This window comes from Taudactylus pleione, unplaced genomic scaffold, assembly GCF_031769625.1.
Source record: "Taudactylus pleione unplaced genomic scaffold, aTauple2 ptg000673l, whole genome shotgun sequence".
Classification (NCBI taxonomy): domain Eukaryota; kingdom Metazoa; phylum Chordata; class Amphibia; order Anura; family Myobatrachidae; genus Taudactylus; species Taudactylus pleione.
In genome coordinates this window covers 190,356-206,441 of record NW_028285075.1, presented here as the reverse complement: position 1 = coordinate 206,441, position 16,086 = coordinate 190,356, and the positions used below count along the sequence as shown (strand labels likewise).

At 48.7% G+C, this 16,086-nt stretch overlaps 1 protein-coding gene across 1 annotated transcript in view; it reads left to right on the top strand.

Moving 5' to 3' along the window:
- The window catches only part of CAMTA1 (calmodulin binding transcription activator 1), a 1,701,345-nt gene that overhangs the window by 1,591,677 nt on the left and 93,582 nt on the right, over nucleotides 1-16,086 (top strand). The window contains exons 11-12 of the mRNA XM_088455852.1: nucleotides 8,942-9,084; nucleotides 11,587-11,783. Of these exons, the coding sequence (XP_088311978.1) occupies nucleotides 8,942-9,084; nucleotides 11,587-11,783 (340 nt within the window). The remainder of the gene's footprint in view (nucleotides 1-8,941; nucleotides 9,085-11,586; nucleotides 11,784-16,086) is intronic.

The following is a 16,086-nucleotide window of genomic DNA, read 5'->3' as shown; positions in this document are numbered from 1 at the left end:
TACACATGATGTAATTCTCAGCTACTGTTATCCTGATTGTGTGATCACCTGCAAAGTACAACTCCTCTCATTCTGTACACATGATGTAATTCTCAGCTATTGTTATCCTGATTGTGAGGCCGCATGCACAGTACAACTTCTCTCATTCTGTACACATGATGTAATTCTCAGCTACTGTTATCCTGATTGTGAGGCTGCCTGCACAGTACAACGTCTCTCATTCTGTACACATGATGTAATTCTCAGCTACTGTTATCCTCATTGTGTGATCACCTGCACAGTACAACTTCTCTCATTCTGTACACATGATGTAATTCTCAGCTATTGTTATCCTGATTGTGTGATCACCTGCACAGTACAACTCCTCTCATTCTGTACACATGATGTAATTCTCAGCTATTGTTATCCTGATTGTGAGGCCGCATGCACAGTACAACTTCTCTCATTCTGTACACATGATGTAATTCTCAGCTACTGTTATCCTGATTGTGAGGCTGCCTGCACAGTACAACGTCTCTCATTCTGTACGCATGATGTAATTCTCAGCTACTGTTATCCTGATTGTGTGATCACCTGCACAGTACAACTTCTCTCATTCTGTACACATGATGTAATTCTCAGCTATTGTTATCCTGATTGTGTGATCACCTGCACAGTACAACTCCTCTCATTCTGTACACATGATGTAATTCTCAGCTATTGTTATCCTGATTGTGAGGCCGCATGCACAGTACAACTTCTCTCATTCTGTACACATGATGTAATTCTCAGCTATTGTTATCCTGATTGTGAGGCCACCTGCACAGTACAACGTCTCTCATTCTGTACACATGATGTAATTCTTAGCTATTGTTATCCTGATTGTGTGGCCGCATGCACAGTACAACTCCTCTCATTCTGTACGCATGATGTAATTCTCAGCTACTGTTATCCTGATTGTGTGATCACCTGCACAGTACAACGTCTCTCATTCTGTACACATGATGTAATTCTCAGCTACTGTTATCCTGATTGTGAGGCCACCTGCACAGTACAACTTCTCTCATTCTGTACACATGATGTAATTCTCAGCTACTGTTATCCTGATTGTGTGATCACCTGCTCAGTACAACTTCTCTCATTCTGTACACATGATGTAATTCTCAGCTATTGTTATCCTGATTGTGAGGCCACCTGCACAGTACAACTTCTCTCATTCTGTACACATGATGTAATTCTCAGCTATTGTTATCCTAATTGTGTGATCACCTGCACAGTACAACTCCTCTCATTCTGTACACATGATGTAATTCTCAGCTATTGTTATCCTGATTGTGAGGCCACCTGCACAGTACAACTTCTCTCATTCTGTACACATGATGTAATTCTCAGCTACTGTTATCCTGATTGTGTGATCACCTGCTCAGTACAACTTCTCTCATTCTGTACACATGATGTAATTCTCAGCTATTGTTATCCTGATTGTGTGGCCGCCTGCACAGTACAACTTCTCTCATTTTGTACACATGATGTAATTCTCAGCTACTGTTGTTCTGATCGTGTGGCCATATGCACAGTACAACTTCTCTCATTCTGTGCACATGGTGTAATTCTCAGTACATGTCATTAACCTGTTAGTTACTTCTGCAGTATTACTTCTCTCAGTATGAACATATTTTGTAATTCTCAGTACCTGTTATTATCATGAAGGTGGGATCATCTGCACAGCACCACTTCTCCCATGTTCTATACATGATTTATTTTTCAGTACCTGTGCTATCCTGAATGTGTGGCCAACTGCATAGTATCACTTCTTTCATCCTGTGCATATGATGTAATTCTCAGTATGTGTTATCTTGAATGTGCGGCCACCTGTACAGTATCACTTCTACAATTATAAACATACGATGACATTATGAGGACCTGTTCTTATCCTGACTGTGTGGCACAGTGGCACTTCTCCTATTCTCTATACATGATTTCATTCTCAGTACTTGTGTTTATCCTGAATGTGTGGCCATAGTGTCACTTCTTTCATTCCATACACTTGATGTAATTCTCAGTACCTGATCTTATCCTGCATGTGCAGTCACATGCACAGTGTCACTTCTCTCATCCTGTGCATATGATGCAGTTCTCAGTATGTGTTATCCTGACTGTATGGCCATCTGCACAGCATCACTTTCCTCATTTTGAACACATGATATAAATCTCTATGCAGTGTCACTGAGCAATCTGGAGTTGACACAGTTAATATATGTTAATATATTATGATTATCCTGAATGTACGGCAGTCTGAACATATGCTGTAATTCTCAGGGGTACGGTATATTTTGTTGACGTTCCCCTCCCACAGCCTAACCCTCCCCCTAGTGCCTAACCTCCCCTCTCATAGCCTAACCATCCCCCTAATGCCTAACCCTAACCTCCACTCCCATAGCCTAACCACCCCCCTAGTGCCTAACCTCCCCTCCCACAGCCTAACCACCCCCCTAGTGCCTAGCCCTAACCTCCCCTCCCACAGCCATATCCTACCCTAGTGCCTAACCCTAACCTCCCCTCCCGCAGCCTAACTCTCCCCCTAATGCCTAACCCTAACCTCCCCTCCCACAGCCAAACCCTCCCCCTAGTGCCTAACCTCCCCTCCCATAGCCTAACCATCCCCCTAATGCCTAACCCTAACCTCCCCTCCCACAGCCAAACCCTCCCCCTAGTGCATAACCTCCCGTCCCACAGCCTAACCACCCCCCTAGTGCCTAACCCTAACCTCCCCTCCCGCAGCCTAACACTCCCCCTAATGCCTAACCTCCCTTCCTACACCCATATCCTCCCCTAGTGCCTAACCCTAACCTCCCCTCCCGCAGCCAAACCCTACCCCTAATGCCTAACCCTAACCTCCCCTCCCACAACCTAACCATCCCCCTAGTGCCTAACCATCCCCCAGTGCTTAACCATAACCTCCCCTCCCACAGCCTAACTCTCTCCCTAATGCCTAACTCTAACCTCCCCTCCCGAAGCCTAACTCTCCCCCTAATGCCTAACTCTAACCTCCCCTCCCGAAGCCTAACTCTCCCCCTAATGCCTAACCCTAACCTCCACTTCCGCAGCCTAGCCCTCCCCCTAGTTCCTAACCCTTTCCTCCCCTAGTGCCTAACCTTCCCCCTAATCAGTGGCGTAACTAGGGCAGGGCGAGCGGGGTTCGTGCCCTGGGCGCCGTTGGACCGGCGGCGCGCGGGGGGGTGTGTGCGCCGCCGGCCACAGTACCGGCCCGCCCTAAATAGCCAGTGTAGCGCCGACCGCAATGAGTGCGGTCAGCGCTACACATTTGCACAGGACCGGCGCTAGTCTTCCAGCGCCGGTCCTGTGCTGCACGCCTGAGCCCGTTCCCTCCCCCTGAGCGCTTGCCCAATAGCGCCAGGAGGCGGGCTCAGGCTGTGCGCTGGCGGCGATGCGTGTGTTAAACAGCAGCCAATGAGAGTCAGATAGACTCTCATTGACTGCTGCAGCACCCACTGCAAGAGCCGCTCCTGCAGTGGGTAATGGGACTGACGTCATGACGTCAGTCCCATAATGCTGAGCGCGCCAGCCCGGGCGGACTGGAGGGCGGGAGCGGCATCGCGGACAGGAGCAGGAGCAGCGTGGAATCAGGTAAGTATATTTTTATATATATTTATTTATTTTTAAACCTATCTGCACAACGGGGGAGGGGATGGCTACTACTGGGGGGGACATCTACTGGGGGTGCCATTGGGAGGACCTCTACTGGGGACTACTACTTGGGGGGGGACTACCACTGGGGGCATTCTAAAAGGGGCCTAGTATTACTAGAGGCACTGCACTCGGGGGACCACTACTGGGGGCAATAATAGGAAGGGCCACTACAGGGACCACTGGATAGGGGGGGGGGTCACTACTGGGAGCCTCCATCAGGGGGACCACTACTGGGGGCACTGCATGGGAGGGGGGGACACTACTGCTGGGGGCACTATATAAGGGGCTTACTGCTAGGGGCACTGCGGGGACCACTACAGGGGGCACTAGATAGGGGGGATCACTACAGGGTGCCTGCATAAGGGGACCACTACTGGGAAAACTGCATGGGGGGGACTACTACTGGGGGCACTATATAAAAGGGCACTGCATAAGGGGATACCGCTACTGGGCGCACTGCATTGTGGGGACTGCTACTGGGGGCACTGCATAAGGGGGAACACTACGTGGGGCACTGCATTTGGGGGGGCCACTACTGGGGGTACTCAGTAAGGGGAACTAATTGGGGGCTGTATAAGAGGGACCACTACTGGGGATACTGTATAAGGGGCACTACTATGGGCCTGCATGAGAGGGACCACAACTGCATACTGGGGGTACTGTATAAGGGGTACTACTGGGGTTAAGGTGCATATGGATAGGATTGTTCAGTTTGAAAATAAAGGGGTGTGTCATGTTGACACGCTCCATTTTTAAGTGACCACGCCCATTTTTTGACGCGCGCACATGGGGGGGGGCTCCCTTTTCAAATTTGCCCTGGGCTGCAAATACCCTAGTTACGCCACTGCCCCTAATGCCTAACCTTAACCCTCCCCCTAGTGCCTAACCCTAACCTCCCCTCCCACAGCCTAACTCTCTACCTAGTGCCTAACCCTAACCTCCCTTGTGCCTAACCTTCCTTCCCGCAGCCTACCCCTCCCCCTAGTGCCTAACCCAAACCTCCACTCCTGCAGCCTAACCCTCCCACTAGTGCCTAACCCTAACCTTCTCCCCCCCGCAGCCTACCCCTCCCCCTAGTGCCTAACCCTAACCTCCCCCCGCAGCCTAACCCTCCACCTAGTGCCTAACCCTAACCTCCCCCCGCAGCCTATCCCTCCCCCTAGTGCCTAACCCTAACCTCCACTCCTGCAGCCTAACCCTCCACCTAGTGCCTAACCCTACCCTCCCCTCCCGCAGCCATATCCTACGTCTAATGCTTAACCCAATCCTCCCCTCGTGCCTAACCCTAACCTCCCCTCCCACAACCATATCCTACCTCTAGTGCCTAGCCCTCCCCTCCCCTAGTGCCTAACCCTATCCTCCCCTAGCGCCTATCCCTACCCTGCCTTCCTGCAGCCATATCCTACGTCTAATGCTTAACCAAATCCTCCCCTCGTGCCTAACCCTAACCTCCCCTCCCAAAGCCATATCCTACCTCTAGTGCCTAGCCCTACCCTCCCCTAGTGCCTATCCCTACCCTGCCTTCCCGCAGCCATATCCTACGTCTAATGCCTAACCCTAACCTCCCCCCCCCCGCAGCCTAACCCTCCTCCTTGTGCCTAACCCTAACCTCCCCTCCCAGAGCCATATCCTCCCCTAGTGCCTAACCCTATCCTCCCCTAGTGCCTAACCCTATCCTCCCCTAGTGCCTAACCCTATCCTCCCCTCCCGCAGCCTATCCCTAACCCTCCGCTGCCAGTCTGTGCAGAATGCTGACATTTCACATTATGAACATGTCAGCATTCTGCAGGTGCCGATATGTTCAACGTTGACATTTAAACAATGCCGTCATTGCAGTGTCGATATAGAAAATCTAGATCTTATGACTGCATCCAAATTCTCAGTACTTGATCTTATCCTGTATGCCGTGTCCCTGAGCAATTTGATGAAGGCTCTGTTAATATCTTACTTTTAAAACAATTCTGTGCTATAGAACTGTATTGTGATACTATGGATGATAGATGGCTCATGTTAGATGAAAGAGTATCTCTATGTACTTTTATATGTACCACTACCTAGTACTATTCCTATTGCTCCTTGTGCTGAATGATTTGTATCACAGAACCATATGCCACCTGAACTCTCCTTACCCTGCCAAGATACAATTCCTTGGGCACTATCCAAGTTAATTTCTCCCTGGGGATTTCAAACAAATACATTCTTTGTTCCAGTGTCCACCTACTTGTGATTGGCCGTCCCTGGCCAATGACATCAATTTACTCTAACGCTGCGTCTGAAGCAGCCGGCTGATGCGGGCAGCACGCGTTTGGATGTGAATATTGTGATCGCTGTACATTCACCTTATTCATCCACAATCTCCAATCCAATGGCAATAAATGATGTTATTAGATAGAGAGAATCCAGCCCTATAAGAAAACCTATTGCTTCAATGTCCCTTTTTTTATTAGCAATGAATTGATGAAAAATGTTGAAAGAATGTACTAATTGAAATGCAATATTAGCAACTGTAACATAAATAATAACTGGCAATATACAGTATTAACTGATCTATTTCGAGAGAAGGGCAGCGTAAGGCAGGTGCAATCTGACTGAGCCAGGTTAAACCCCATGGTTGTGGTAGCAGTATACCTTTAAGAATTATGATGATGGTGTCAGTCATTAGTGTTAGCCTATAGGGTTCATTGGGGGTGTGGCCTTGCTGGTATATTAGGTCTGCTTTGCCAAGACTCAGCCTCTTTGTTTCTAGAAATCCCACCCTCCCTCCCTGTTTGTGGTGTGTTGTTTGCTAGGTGCGTTGTGGAGGAAAGAACAGTAGTGTGCTTCTAGTTATACAAATTAGATGGGTGGGCTCTCCTTGATCAATGATAGGCTGGAAACGTCCCTACCGGGAAATGACACAGCGCGTCCGGGCGTGCTTTTGCTGGTGAGCTGAACACCAACAGTGACGTGTTTGGTCTGCGTGTGTTTTGTGGGAGTGTCCGTTCTTTGTTGTCTTCCACCATACTAACTTTACGCTCACAATCAATTTCAATTGGCAACTTCTAATTATCTAATTAGCCCAAATTCAATATTATATTTATTATTAATTAATTATTAATAATCTAATGTCAAATAAAGTCGACCTTTAATTTTAAATCCAACTCCTGTTGTCCATGTGTTTATTTTTAGATAAGTTTTTAGTTGTGTTAAGTCTGAAAGGTATAGTGTACATATCAACCATAGGGTGTTTAACATAAATGTGCGTACAGTACATTCATCTGTTTCACAAAGGTCAATGAACCTATTGCTTTCATCCTTCATATTGGTTACACAGATACAGTGTACATGCAGGAGAGAAGGTGGCTTGTGTTACCTGAATCCAAGCGGAACTTTAAAATGCGAGCACAGAGTACTTCAGCTCTTGCGCTAACATTATTGCGGCCGGCAATTAAGTCAGAGAATGCCGTTTACAGCGAATAAACACCCGGCTTAAGGTGCAGTAACTGGCATCTCCCGACTAAGGGCCTGGTTCAGCAAGGATCGCAACTGCGATTACGCACGCGAACACACCACAGCAGTCGGGACCGCGATCGCGGTGACTACGCAGACCCGTCGCAGAGTGATTGACAGGAAGTGCCGTTTGTGGGTGGTGACGGGAGAACGGTCTGAGAAACGGAGGTGTGCCAATGCGTTTGACGCCGTTGCAGGGGCGTGCATAAATGAACCACTGCGATGCCAGAGGACTCATAGCGTGCGATGAGGTTAGCAATTCCCGAGTAAGGTCAGAGCTTGTGCAAGTGTGCGTGAGGCTGCGATGGTACTCCATGTTATCGATGGTTTCGCAGTCTTGCTAAGTATTCCGAATGTGTGTAAGGTAAAGTGGGCGTCCTTATGTTGTCCTGCGACGGCATAGCGATCGCAGAGGATTAGCATATCATCGCAGTGAGACTGCGTGCGGGGCATCACTCACGATATTGGCCTGCATGTACAGCCAACTGGGGATATCGTAAACGACCAGCGGGAGCGTGCATCATTGGTCGTTTTTCACATACACATTGGCCGATATTGTATTCAATAACGATATCGTTATCGTTCAAGATATCGGCAAGTGTGTACGCGGCTTTAGGATTTCATTAAGGGGAGTAATACAAATAGAACATGACTTTATTACCTGGCAGTTGGTCAGGTCAGTCTGGCAGGTTGTAATGTCTGTTACCTACATAGAGCGCACCACGTAAGGTGGTGTCACCTATTACTGTGTGTGCGGGTAATTGTATGGTTTCTTGCAGATAAGTATCGTGTTTAATATTCCTAGGGAAAACAAAGATTAAGGGCCATATTCAATTAGGGAGTGAAAAGTCCGTGCTGGACTTTTCGCTCCACATCGGCGGTTTTCTGGGGATAAAGTATCGGGCGCATGCCCGCTTTATCTCTGTATTCAATTAGGAAGCAGCGAAAACGGGAGCCTGCGGAAAGGTAAGTATCGGAAAAAATTCGGGAATTTTCGGTGGAAATGTCCCTGGGTCCCCCCTAAAGATGTCCAGACATGGGGGTTCACTATGGGTACCCCCATTTTAGCCTGCTGAAGGAAGTCGGGGATTGTAATAGCCGCGGCAGGTGCATAAATGCGGCTATTGAAGAAGTGGTGAAGAATAGCACTTAGGTTTTTTTTTTTGGACAAATAACTTGTTCCATCAAATTTGGGGTACATGAAAATGGGTGCAGGCATATTTTAAAGTCCTAAAATTATTTTAAAAAATTCTTAAAAAAATGCATCTGCCGCTACTCCGGTAATGAAGAAAACACCTGCCGCATATAAGGGAACCCTCTGGATTTAATTTGGCTTTTTTATAAGTGTTTTCTGTATTTTTTTTATCACCCCAAATTTAAAGGTCATTTTTTTGGGGGTGTCTTGATTTTTTTTTTTTTTCTACACATATCTTTTTTAGGGGACATTCCCAGGGGTGCAGGCTAATTTTTTTAAGCCTGCACCCCTAAACCCCAATTCTGCACTTTTTTTCGCCAGCAAAACTTGAAATAGGCGAAAATGGCGAAAATAAACTATTGCCGATTCCGACATTTCACTCCAAATTGAAAATGGCCCTTAATATAGATTCTCATGGGCTGCTTTGTACTGCTGAATATTCCACTTTCTTCACCTGCAACAAAAACTTTCACTTGTGTTTTACTTAATGATACTGTGTAAAGTGCACTTGCTGCTATGATTGCTTTGAGAATACCTAAAAGGATTGTGTTCTTCCACTGTCTCCAGATAACCAGTTTAGAATGTCGATCCTGGAACGGTTGGAGCAAATGGAGAGGAGAATGGCTGAGATGACAGGTTCCCAACAGCACAAGCAAAATGTGGGCGGAGGCAATGGAGGCGGAGCCCACAGTGGGGGGAGCCAAGCACAAGTAGGTGTTACCTAAACCACCTGTCCCGCATACGCGTTTTACACAAGGGTCTGTGTTTAGCAAACGTGTCCAGTATTGTTTCAATATACTTGTAACCCTAAGCAGTCTCTCTCTCTCTCTCTCTCTCTCTCTCTCTCTCTCTATTACAAACTGTTTTTCCTAATAAATGCACTTTTTCTTTTACACATTTGATATATTAACAAAATATCTGAAAATAAACTGTTGTAGTTATAAGATTGTAGAGTAGATTTGGGCTGTAGTTATAATCCCGACAGCCAGGATGCACAGTGGCGTAACTATAAATTTTGCTCCCCCATGCCAAAAGAGTTTCATGCGCCCCCCCCCCCAAAGATCAAACACACCCAAAGATGACATTTAATTTGTGTGGTTACATGATACAGTAATGTGCCTTACACATTATGACAAACTAAGTAATGCAACTTATAACACAGTGTGCCACACTGGAATGCCCCTTACAACACATTATGCCAAACAGCAATGCCCGTTACACATGCCACACAATAATGCCACGTATAACCCATAATGACATACAGTAATGCCCTTATAGCAAATTTATGCCACGCTGTAATGCCCCTATTTCACATTATGCCACACTGTAATGCCACATACAACATATTATGCAACACAGTAATGCCCCTTACACGTTATGCCACACAAAAATGCCCCTAATAGCAAATTGTGCACACAGTAATGCAATACACATTATGCCAAACAGTAATGCCCATTACATCCCACCCTGACAGATCTACTTCACCAACCCTCCTCTCTGCTCCTGCCAGTTTGTCACCTCAGCTCAAGACAGGTTGCACAGTTTTTATGTCCGTGTATACCAGATTATTGAGAACATAGTTTATAACCTGTAAACTGCGTGTATCAAGTTAGTGCCCCTTAAACAGTGCCCCCTGCAGTTGTGCCCCAAAATGCAATGCCCCCTATACTAGTGCCCCAAAATGCAATGCCCCCTATACTAGTGCCCCTTATTCAATGCCCCCTGTAATAGTGCCCATTATGCAGGGCCCCCTGTAGTAGTGCCCCATATGCAATGCTCCCTGTAATAGTGCCCCTTATGCAATGCCCCCTGTAGTAGTGCTCATTAGGCAGGGGCCCCTGTAATTGTGCCCATTAAAGTAGTGCCCACTGTAGTTGTGCCCATATGCAGTGCCCCCTGTAGTTGTGCCCCTTCAAGTAGTGCCCTCTGTAGTTGTGCCCTTTCTAATAGTGCCCCCTGTAGTTGTGCCCCTTTTAGTAGTGTCCCCTGTAGTTGTGCCCCTCCTAGTTGTGCCCCTTGTAGTAGTGCCCTCCGTAGTTGTGCCCTCTGTAGTTGTGCCCCCTATAGTTGTGCCCCTTTTAGTAGTGCCCCCTGTAGTTGTGCCCCTTTTAGTAGTGCCCCCTGTAGTTGTGCCCCTTTTAGTAGTGCTCTCAGTAGTTGTGCCCCTTTTAGTAGTGCCCCTCAAGTGGTGCCCCCTGTAGTTGTGGCCTCCCCAAAACTCCCCCCCCCCCACGTACTTACCTGACTCCGCGCGCTGTCATCCGGGCCGTCTCTCCCACTGACTAGATCTAAATAGATCCAGCAGACGCGGCCGCACAGTTTCCCCAGGTCGCGGGTGACGTCATGACGTCACCCGCGCACTGCATTACTGGGAACGCTGGCCTCTGAAGTGATCGGAGGCTTCAGACACCAGCGCTCACAGTTGCAGTGGCGTAACCACTGCCCCCAAGCTACCCGGCGCCTCCAAGCCACCGCGGGGGCTGCGGGGGCAGTAGTTACGCCACTGAGGATGCAGGCGATTCAAAGATAAGTTCTAGGGTTAGGGGGAGGGTTAGGGTTAGCTACTAGGGGGAGGGTTAGGTTTAGGCACTAAGGGGGAGGGTTAGAGTTAGGCACTAAAGGGGTAGGTTAGGTTTAGGCTCTAGAGAGAGAGGGTTAGAGATAACAATTATTCAGTATTTATCTAGTACTTTCTAGACTGATTGGTTACTATGGGAAATACCTCTATGTTGTCTCTTTTAGAAGTTCTCTGCGATCTACTCCTAGGTCACTATAAGATTGCGTGACAACATGGGCAGTTAAACACAAAAATAAAAGTTGTAATGCTGACCATGCTTATAGGGGACCTCCTGGAAATAAGGGTAATTTATGGCATCTAGCATTTTGGTAGGGGGTCACATGCCAGGGACCTCGACACTCCATGAGATACTCACCCCAACTGTTGCCTGCAACTAGTCATTCTTTTGGCATAACAGATTGGATATCTTATTAGTATTTGTGGTTGTCAGACGGAAGCTGAGCAGATGATTATTCCTCTCTGACAACCCTAAATACTGCTGGTGGTATTCAGAATTCCCCAGTACAGGCGCATACAAGGGTGTAGCTTCCTTCCCCCATGGTTCTACAGGTAAAAGGACCTGGTAGTGCTGCTAGCACCTTGTTGTATAATAGAAAGGTTGATGAGACTTGGCACCTGTGCTCTCGCTTTGCAGTGCGCAGTAGGAGCTGGATCCATAGGAAGCTGCTTTGAGAGCCGTGTAGTGGTCGTGTGTGAGAAGATGATGAGCCGGGCCTGCTGGGCGAAATCCAAGCACCTAATTCATTCCAAGACATTCAGAGGAATGACCCTGCTGCACCTCGCTGCTGCGCAAGGATACGCCTCCCTCATTCAGACCCTAATTAAGTGGAGGTAAGGGTCACTGCCTCAGTGATGTATGGGAGTGTCCTAGAAAGAGCCGTTATGCAGGATATGTGCAATAAGTACTGTGGCCGCTAATTTAGTTGTAATTGCTCTCCCAGACAACAGAGGAACCATCGGGGTGCTGCAAAGATGTGCCGCCCCCCTCTCCATGTTTAGAAATGATCTAACTAATTTGTTCTTTCTCCGTTTTAAGGCAAAGAAGTGTATTCTAATAACACATGTATTTAATGAGTTAGGGTCCATCAGAAATATATTCCTGAAAGTATGTTGGCACCTGTCGTGTACCCGTCACCTGTCTACGACAGGGGGTCTGTACCCGTCACCTGTCTACGATGGAGGTGTAGTAATAAATGTCTAGGACCTCATGTATGCATGGAGTAGCTTAGCAAGAACCCTATTAAAGAGATTAGGAATAGCAGCAAGGTTTTGCAGATATATACAGAGATATAGAAGGCATGATGTGGCTTTGCAAGTACAAGTAAAATCAAATGTTATGTTGTCAGCGTAACTGTGAAGATGTGTCTGAGTTGAGACTTTGATGCGTAGGAGTTCTTATGACAGTGTAATCTTCTAGATACCCTTTTTATTATATTCATGTAGGATCTTCCCATTTCCTGTTCAATCTTTATTTGCAATTTAATCATGTTACCACTATGGAGAAGTCATGTTTTAGTGGGTGTACACATTTGTCACTTTGAGGCGAATTGGTACGACATATCGTCTAATGTGTGCGCACAATCGCGCGCTCACATGCGTCGTCCATCGCATTTTCTCATCTGCTGTGCTGCACGTCAGATGAGAAGATATCTTTAATGATGTTGAGCAAATCATGCAGTGGGCCTCATTCAGAGTCTCTCGCTAGATGCGATCGCTCGCCCCCAGCGTATGTAGATTTGTCAAAGTGACGCCACGGGAAGTGATCGCTCGCCAAGGCATAAGCACGCCCAACATCTTAGCGAGCGGCCAGCGTACGCCCAATCGCACAGGTTGAGCCGCCCACCAGCACACGTCATCTCCAGGAAGTGTATTAAAACATTGGTACATCGAGGACAATCGGAAGCGATCGCAGCGCTTGTGGTTGCCTTACCCTACCGCAAGCACTGCGAGGACTTCAGTGTAAAAAAAACGGCATGTGACGTGTACTATGACGCTGCCTGTTAATTATGCACGACTCTAACACGGCGTTGAAACACTCAGGCACGCCTGCGTTCGCACCTCCACACCCCCGTTATTAGTGTCCTTCCCCTGTTACCACCCACAAATGGCCTCTCCTGTCACTCATTCCACTGAGCTGTCTTTGCTGGGCGAGCGAGCGGCCTGCGATCGCACTGAGTAGTTCGTGCATGCGCAGAACGAAACGTGCGCATGCGCGTACACAAACCATCGGGCCGCTTGCGAGTGCACAGCGCTAGCGAGAGACTCTGAATGAGGTCCCGTGTGTACAACCATCTGGAAGACCACAAGATATATCGGTCCAATCTTTCCTCTGAACTGTCAGTGATCTGCACGATGATTGCACAGTGTGTACAGGAGAGGAGACTAATCGGATACAATGCTCCAACATGATAAATCGTATAGTGTGTACGGTCGTTTGTTCTGGGATGCAGGGAATTTGGAACGACTATCGCGTTGTTTGCACATTGTTCTGATGTGTACCCAGCCTGGTGCATAATAGTAGATGTATGTATCAGGAGTATGTATCCAGATGTAGATTAAACCTTGGTAATGACATGTAATGTAGTTGTGCGCTTGTTTTCCGGCTATCTACTGCTCCCAAGGAGAATATTGTAAATGTCTGGAGGGCAATTATCACAACTGCAGCTTCAGTTTCTCGCCTGAGATTGTCGCAGAGGAAATATTTGCTATTCTGCGTTTGTCAGGTTCTCCCATTTTTAATCTGTGTCCCTGGATTTTATAAAGTAATAAAAGCTTCTCGGGAAGGAGCTGCAGTATTTCATGGTCTGCCCGGCTGTAGTGTTGCCATGGTTACAGGTTGTACACTTATGCCATCCAAAATTTCAACATACCCTACTGAACACAGAGGAGCAAATAAAGGGCACTGGGGCCAATGGTGGTTATGAGTCAGTTCCTCCCTTGTCTCTTGTCTGTCCCCTCATGTTCCCTCCTGGTCCATTGTCTGCCCCCCTTGTGCCTATAGCCCCTGGCCTCTTGTCTGTTCCTCTCATGTCTTCTCCCCCTGGTTACATGTCTGCCCCCCCTCCCCCCATGACTGTTGATCTTTGTATATTTTCTGTTCCCCTCATGCCTGTTCCCTTTCATCTCTTGCCTGTTCCCCTTGGTCTTTTGTCTGTCCCCCTCATGCCTGTTCCCCCTCGTCCCTTGCCTACCCTCCAACATGACTCCTTCCACCAGGTACACAATGCTCTGCTCCTGGACTACCCACCTAACTTATAATTGCAGTCACCTGTGCTGAACTAAAAGTCAGTGATAAGAAGGGTGTTTCAACAAAGGTGGCAGCAATCATAATTTAAATGGGAAATCCAGGAACAGAGCATCTTGTACCTGGCTGAAGGGGTCATGTTGGAGGGTCTGCTCTTGTCTGTCCCCCTCATGCCTGTTCACCCTGCTCCCTTGTATGTGCCCCTCATGCCAGTCCCCCTGGTCTCTTGTATGTGCCCCTCATGCCTGTCCCCCTGGTCTCTTGTATGTGCCTCTCATGCCTGTCCCCCTGGTCTCTTGTATGTGCCCCTCATGCCTGTCCCCCTGGTCTCTTGTATGTGCCCCTCATGCCTGTCCCCCTGGTCTCTTGCCTGTTCCCTTGTCTGTCCCCCTCATGCCTGTTCCCTTGTCTGTCCATATCATGCCCGTTCCCCCTGGTCTCTTGCCTATTCCCCTCATGCATGTTCCCTTGTCTGCCCCCCTCTTGCCTGTTCCCCCTTCACAATGCCGCCCCTGTTTTCCCCCAAACCCTCCGCCCAGCTCATACACACTTACACAGCGCCCTAATAATATTCACATGACCCAAATTAAAGGCATGAGTCCCCCTGCAGTGCCCCCAGTAGTAAGGGCCCCTGAAATGCCCCCAGTTGTGTTGCCCCCAGTAGTAATGCTCCCTGCAGTGCCCCCAGTAGTAATGCCCCTGCAATGCCCCCAGTAGTAATGCTCCCTGCAGTGCCCCCAGTAGTAATTCTCCGTGCAGTGCCCCCAGTAGTAATTCTCCGTGCAGTGCCCCCAGTAGTAATGCTCCCTGCAGTGCCCCCAGTAGTAATGCTCCCTGCAGTGCTCCCAGTAGTAAGGGCCCCTGCAGTGCCCCCAGTAGTAATGCTCCCTGCAGTGCCCCCAGTAGTAATGCCCTTGCAGTGCCCCCAGTAGTAATGCTCCCTGCAGTGCCCCCAGTAGTAAGGGCCCCTTGAAGTGCCCCCAGTAGTAAGGGCCCCTGTAGTAGTTCTCCCTATAGTGCCCCCATATGATGCCCCATGAAGTGCCCCCAGTAGTAATGCTCCCTGCAGTGCCCCCAGTAGTAATGCCCTTGCAGTGCCCCCAGTAGTAAGGGCCCATGCAGTGCCCCTAGTAGTAATGCCCTTGCAGTTCTCCCAGTAGTAATTCTCCCTGCAGTGCCCCCAGTAGTAAGGGCCCCTGCAGTGCCCCCAGTAGTAATGCCCTTGCAGTGCCCCCAGTAGCAATGCTCCCTGCAGTGCCCCCAGTAGTAATTCTCCGTGCAGTGCCCCCAGTAGTAATTCTCCGTGCAGTGCCCCCAGTAGTAATGCTCCCTGCAGTGCCCCAGTAGTAATGCTCCCTGCAGTGCTCCCAGTAGTAAGGGCCCCTGCAGTGCCCCCAGTAGTAATGCTCCCTGCAGTGCCCCCAGTAGTAATGCCCTTGCAGTGCCCCCAGTAGTAATGCCCTTGCAGTGCCCCCAGTAGTAATGCTCCCTGCAGTGCCCCCAGTAGTAAGGGCCCCTTGAAGTGCCCCCAGTAGTAAGGGCCCCTGTAGTAGTTCTCCCTATAGTGCCCCCATATGATGCCCCATGAAGTGCCCCCAGTAGTAATGCTCCCTGCAGTGCCCCCAGTAGTAATGCCCTTGCAGTGCCCCCAGTAGTAAGGGCCCATGCAGTGCCCCTAGTAGTAATGCCCTTGCAGTGCTCCCAGTAGTAATTCTCCCTGCAGTGCCCCCAGTAGTAAGGGCCCCTGCAGTGTCCCCAGTAGTAATGCCCTTGCAGTGCCCCCAGTAGCAATGCTCCCTGCAGTGCCCCCAGTAGTAATTCCCTTGCAGTGCCCCCAGTAGTAAGGGCCCCTTGAAGTACCCCCAGTAGTAATGCTCCCTGCAGTGCTCC